Source organism: Rhopalosiphum padi, unplaced genomic scaffold (genome assembly GCF_020882245.1).
Source record: "Rhopalosiphum padi isolate XX-2018 unplaced genomic scaffold, ASM2088224v1 scaffold1, whole genome shotgun sequence".
Classification (NCBI taxonomy): domain Eukaryota; kingdom Metazoa; phylum Arthropoda; class Insecta; order Hemiptera; family Aphididae; genus Rhopalosiphum; species Rhopalosiphum padi.
In genome coordinates, this window is record NW_026869996.1 from 10,598,447 (window position 1) to 10,605,233 (window position 6,787).

General features: G+C 29.2%; 1 protein-coding gene across 1 annotated transcript; it reads left to right on the forward strand.

Annotated features, from left to right (window-relative positions):
• The first annotated feature begins 2,208 nt into the window (after window positions 1-2,208).
• Window positions 2,209-4,668, forward strand: LOC132931220 (zinc finger MYM-type protein 1-like). The gene is made up of 2 exons (XM_060997342.1): window positions 2,209-4,069; window positions 4,265-4,668. Exons 1-2 carry the CDS (start codon window positions 2,209-2,211, stop codon window positions 4,666-4,668), a joined length of 2,265 nt encoding a protein of 754 aa, XP_060853325.1.
• Window positions 4,669-6,787: the final 2,119 nt, after the last annotated feature.

The window sequence follows — 6,787 nt, forward strand, 5'->3', positions numbered from 1 at the left end:
TTATCACAGTAGTTAAAATGTTCTACATGTAATTCCAAACCAGAATCAGTTTTTCATTTTTCTAAAAACTCGTTATTTCAAATTTTGGGTTTTCAAAAATCGTTCGACCTAAGTACGACGTTTAAAAATCCTTAATAACGGTATTTCGAAAAATCAAAAGCATACAACTTTTGAACATGGTTATGGGGATCAATTTTATGTCTCACGACTTTCGTCCTATCTCTCTCGGTTTTCCCTTAAAACACTTCGTAAACGAGAACTTTCATTTTTCGAAATTTTCAATTTTCATTCGCGTTTCCTAGGTCACCTGGTGGTCCAACGACAATTTATTACAGAAGTTAAAATGTTCTTCATGTAATTCCAAATCAGAATCAGATTTTCATTTTTCCAAAAACTCGTTATATCAAATTTTGGGTTTTCAAAAATCGTTCGACCTAAGTACGACGTTTAAAAATCCTTAATAACGGTTTTTCGAAAAATCAAAAGCATACAACTTATGAGGATGGTTATGGGGATCAATTTTATGTCTCACGACTTTCGTACTATCTCTCTCGGTTTTCCCGTAAAACACTTCGTAAACGAGAATTTTCATTTTTCGAAATTTTCAATTTTCATTCGCGTTTCCTAGGTCACTTGGTGGTCCAACGACAATTTATCAAAGAAGTTAAAATGTTCTACATGTAATTCCAAACCAGAATCAGTTTTTCATTTTTCCAAAAACTCGTTATTTCAAATTTTGGGTTTTCAAAAATCGTTCGACCTAAGTACGACGTTTAAAAATCCTTAATAACGGTTTTTCGAAAAATCAAAAGCATACAACTTTTGAACATGGTTATGGGGATCAATTTTATGTCTCACGACTTTCGTCCTATCTCTCTCGGTTTTCCCGTAAAACACTTCGTAAACGAGAATTTTCATTTTTCGAAATTTTCAATTTTCATTAGCGTTTCCTAGGTCACTTAGTGGTCCAACGACAATTTATCACAGAAGTTAAAATGTTCTACATGTAATTCCAAGCCAGAATCAGTTTTTCATTTTTCTAAAAACTCGTTATTTCAAATTTTGGGTTTTCAAAAATCGTTCGACCCAGGGCCGGCGGAAGGCACGTGCGACCTGTGCGATCGCACAGGGCGGCAATTTTTTTAGAATTTTAGGGGCGGCATTGTTTATAAATAAAAATATGTATTTTTCACCACTACTCACTGTAAATCTAAAATAAAAATAATGCTCATTATATTATTTTGACTGGAACTGTGTCATTGTATGTAGTACCTAAGTAAGAGCTATTAGTAGATAATTAGGTATAATATAATGTGCGGGCAAGCCGCTAGCATTGTCGCTCGGCGTGTTTCGCGATTATCTAATATCTTTATGGTTTCCAATTAGTAAACATGAACCGAATCAAATCATGATAAAGATCCCCAAAATCGTATATACAATAATCAATACTCGTAATTTATTGTCAGCGATACAAACTAGTTTACTTATGACGATTGACAACTATCGAACTATACGTACCTAGTATAATGTCATTTGTTAACGAGTCGTAGTGTCAACGATTATAGAGTGCTGTGCATTGTGCATATTATTTAGTCGATCAACATTCAACACGTCATATTTTAATATTAATAATTTGGTGAGTATTTTTTTTATTTTAAATAATTGTAATATTATTAATATTAAGTAGGTAATTTATGTAAATACAATGAAAAATTAAGAAAAAAGAATACATCCCGATATCTGATTTTAAATTTTGAATGTATTTATATATTCCTAATATATTTAGGAAGTGAATTTTTAATTTTCAAAATTAAAAACCTATTAGCTATATTATTATTTTATTATTTGGGTTGACTCTAGGAATTAGGATAGTCAATAATAATAATTGTATTGTTTGTTTGGGGTTTTGAAAAACTGTATTATTTTCATACATTGTGTTCTCATTTTATGTAATTCAACCGTATACATACGTCAACATATATTTAAAAAATTTTTAGTAAGTTACCCTTTTTTTAAAACTATCACATTCTTTTTTTAAAGAAATTTGAGATGATTTTTGTTAGAAAATGACAAGTGTCAATTTTCATGTTTCTCGGCAAAAATATTAAATACAGACTCAAAGATCATTTATCCATGTTTTAGTGACATGCTTATTTTTAACAAATTATATTTTTTATTTATGTAGTAAAAAGTTAAGAAAGCGCCAATATGTCGGATGGTAGACAGCGACTTTCAGGTGCAGAATATAGGAAAAGAAAACGTGAAAAAGAAGCTGTAATTAAAAAACAGTCTAATTCTATCAAAAAATTTTTAACGGGTTCTTCCTCTTCATTAAATATTTCAAATGCTGTAGTTGTACAACCTAGTGAAGTTGTTGACTCTTTCTCAGTTATAGATGCCACTGTACCTTCTGAAACTACAGTAGCCAAAAGTTCAACAGAAAATGTTATCAGTACAGACCCTGCGGAATGGCCTTTAATTATTAATAACGACTTTAAAACATTGTTGGTTGAAAAAGGCCCTCCTGCTCCGTTAAATGCAAATTTTGTATTTCCTTCAGATGATCAAGGACGAAAATTCACACAATTTCATTACAAACGAAGTATGAGTAATGGAGAAAATGTCACAAGAACATGGCTTGTATACTCTATTTCCAATGACGTAATATTTTGTTTTTGCTGTAAACTATTTGATAATTCAAACTCTAAGTTGGCTTTAGAAGGGTATAATGACTGGAGGCATTGTACACAAATGTTAAAAGGACATGAAACATCAACAAATCATTTGACCGCATATAGTACATGGTTAGAATTGTCATTGAGGTTAAAAAAAACAAAAACAATTGATGACGTAAACCAACGTATTTTAGAATCTGAGTGTAGGCATTGGAATGAAGTTTTACAACGTATCATGTCGGTAGTACAATTTCTCGGTCATCAAAATTTAGCTTTTCGTGGATCATCTGATCAGTTATTCAAACATAATAATGGAAATTTTTTAAAATTAATTGAACTTATGGCTAAGTATGATTCTGTGATGGCTGAACATGTAAGAAGAATAATTAATAGTAAAAAAAATATAAGCCATTATTTAGGAAAAGATATTCAAAATGAGATGATTAATTTATTAGCTCAGTCTATTAAGTCTCGCATAGTTACTATGGTTAGCGAAGCGAAGTATTATAGTATTATACTAGATTGTACTCCTGATATAAGTCACTCGGAGCTCATGACTATTATTATTCGTTTTGTGTCAATTGAAGATTCAAAAGTTACCATACGTGAACATTTTCTTGGTTTTATTTCAGTTGAAAATAGTACTGGAGAAAATCTATGTGATGTACTTTTAAATATATTACGTGAGCTGAATATACCTTTGAGTAATATGCGAGGACAAGGATATGACAATGGAGCCAATATGAAAGGTGTGCACTCCGGAGTCCAACGGCACATTCGAAATATTAATCCACGTGCATTTTTTGTTCCTTGTAGTGCGCATTCCTTAAATCTTGTTGTAAATGATGCCGCAAAATCTTCAAAAGAAGCTGTAGCGTTTTTTGATATAATTCAAAAAGTATTCAACTTTTTTTCTGCCTCAACTATTCGTTGGCAAATTCTTTTAAAACATGTTAAAGAACTAACACTCAAACCATTAAGTCAAACCCGGTGGGAAAGTCGAATAGACGCACTTAAACCGTTTCGAAATTACATAGGTGAAATTTATGATGCTTTGTTTGAAATATCAGAAAATATAAATTTAGATCCGATGGTAAAACATGAAGCTGAATGTTTATGTAATCTTATTAAAACATTTAAATTTATTTGTTCTGTTGTCATTTGGTACGACATACTTAATCATATAAATCCAGTTAGTAAATTAATGCAAAAACCAAATTTTGACATATCTTTAGCTTTGGGCATTTTAGAAACTTTATTGAAACATTTAAATGAACTGAGATCTGAAGAATCTTTTGAGAAAATGATTATAGATTCAACAGCACTTGCGACGGAAATGGGAGTAGAGTCTGTTTTTGAGAACTCACGGGGTAGAGTTAAACCACGACGTACTCGTAAACACTTTGATTATGAACACAACGATGAACCAGTTATTGACCCAAAACAGCAATTCAAAATACATTTTTATTACTTTACACTTGATGTAGCTATAAATAACGTGAATAATAGATTTGAACAACTAAAAGAACATAATAACAATTTTTCGTTTCTTTACAATATAAAAAAAATAAAAAATCTTACACATGAAGAACTATTAAAACATTGCAAAGACTTACAAATTCTTCTTACCGATGGTGATTCAACAGATATCAATGGAATTGAAATGGCCCATGAATTAAAGTCAGTATCAGCTATGGTTGATGATAACTTAACACCTTATGAACTCTTAACATTTGTGATAAATGCAGGTGACTTTGCACCAAACCTATCTATTGCCTTACGAATTTTGATAACATTACCAGTATCAGTGGCAACTGGTGAAAGAAGTTTTTCGAAATTGAAACTTATCAAAACATACTTACGCTCAACAATGAAAAACGAACGACTTTGTGGTCTAGCCATGATCTCAATTGAACACGAAGTTGGTCAAGAATTAACAGAGAAAAAGTTAGTCGACGATTTTGCCAAGTTAAAAGCAAGAAAACATTTATAAAATTATGATTTATTGTTGTATGAATTATTAATTGTAAATATGAACTACCATTTATTTTTATAAATGTAAATAAAAAACTTTTGTGAAAAAAATATTAAGTGTAACAATGTAAAATGTAAATAAATAAATTGATTATTTATTTCACCGTTTAAACTCCTATTCTCCTACAATTTAGTCCAGTTTATAATTAATTTTGTATAAAATAAATAATAATATGTACTAATTATATGACAAAAAGTATTGAAAGGGGCGGCATTTTATTAACTGCACAGGGCGGCAAAATACTTAGCGCCGGCCCTGGTTCGACCTATAAGTACGACGTTTAAAAATCCTTAATAACGGTATTTCGAAAAATCAAAAGCATACAACTTTTGAACATGGTTATGGGGATCAATTTTATGTCTCACGACTTTCGTCCTATCTCTCTCGGTTTTCCCTTAAAACACTTCGTAAACGAGAACTTTCATTTTTCGAAATTTTCAATTTTCATTCGCGTTTCCTAGGTCACCTGGTGGTCCAACGACAATTTATTACAGAAGTTAAAATGTTCTACATGTAATTCCAAACCAGAATCAGTTTTTCATTTTTCCAAAAACTCGTTATTTCTCTTTATTATTTTATAGTTTAATGAAGTATCATCTTAAATAAGATGTATGCAAGTTAATAATAATAAATAAGAATCATTTTCTTAATATAATGGTCCAGGTTTCAAGAGATTAACTTGATAATTGTTTGTTTTATAAGCAGATCAAAAAATTAATATTTAATATTCGTCAAAATTATTATATAAAATCATGTTTTATAGTTTTAATGAAGTATCTGCTTAAATGAGATGTATGCAAGTTAATAATAACAAATTAGAATCATTTTCTTAATATAGTGGTCCAGGTTTCAAGAGATTAACTTGAGAATTGTGTGTTTTATAAGCAGTTCAAAAAATAAATATATATTATTTGTCAAAATTATCATATAAAATCATGTTTTATAGTGTTTATAAAGTATCTGCTTAAATGAAATGTATGCAAGTTAATAATAATAAACTAAATAATTTAATTAATATTATGGTCAGGGAAGCATTTGAGTAACTTTTAGATACATTGCTATTAATTTTCTATCAACTATACCTAATAACCATTACAAGTACATTGCATAAATTCTTTATAATCAGTATCTTTTAGTTCATTTTCAACATTGGATGTTCATACTTTCCCAAAGTTGTATGCATACAAATAAATGTCTCAGCATTCCTTGAGTCATCTGCTGTATTGCCATCTAAAAAAATTTAATCAGTTAAATATATATAATAATTAGAGAATGACTCGATAACTCAGTGTTTTATAAGCAGTTTAAAACATGAATTTTTGATATTCGTCAAAATGATCATATAAAATTATGTTTTTTAGTGTTTATGAAGTATCAAGTTAAATGAATTGTATGAAAGTTAATTATAGTAAATAAGAATCATTTACTTAGTCCTATTGTCAGGATTTCATGACATTAACATTTTGTTACATAACTATTAATTTTCTATAAATTATATTCTATTATAAGCTCTACACGTACGTTGAATAAAACAATTATTATTATCAGTATCTTCTAGTCCATTTTCATCATAGGATGTTTATATTTTCCAAACTGATAGAATCGCGAATTCATGTCTCACCATGGCTTTCATTGTCTGCTGTATTTCAATCTGAAAATATTGTAGTCAGTTAAATATGCGTATAGTTGGAGTAAACAATATCACTACTACACACCATAATTAGAACGAAAATCTTTATATGATAACTAGTATTTGGAAAATACTGAATAAGTCAGTAACGAAAACAATCAAACAATAACTATCTGAACAACTTTAATCTTAATACAAAATATTTAAAAACAATTTTCAGTTAAAACTTAAATGCAAATACCATTGTAAAACAGCAAAGTGATATGACATATAATCATATAACAGATGATAAGAAATAATAATTATGATAAGCCATAAAAGATAGTACAAATCTACCAAATTATTTTGTTGAATTTGAATGTAAAATAAATAATACACTCGAACAATAACTTAAATTTTCTTCTATTCAATATGAAAAAAATATGAATTGTATAATTCGTCAAAATT

Bases quoted from the DNA above. Each gene is read 5' to 3' on its own strand.
- LOC132931220 (XM_060997342.1), top strand. From the start codon at position 2,209: ATGTCGGATGGTAGACAGCGACTTTCAGGTGCAGAATATAGGAAAAGA. The intron at 4,070-4,264 runs GTAAACACTTTG...TTACACATGAAG, and splicing joins AGTTAAACCACGACGTACTC to AACTATTAAAACATTGCAAA.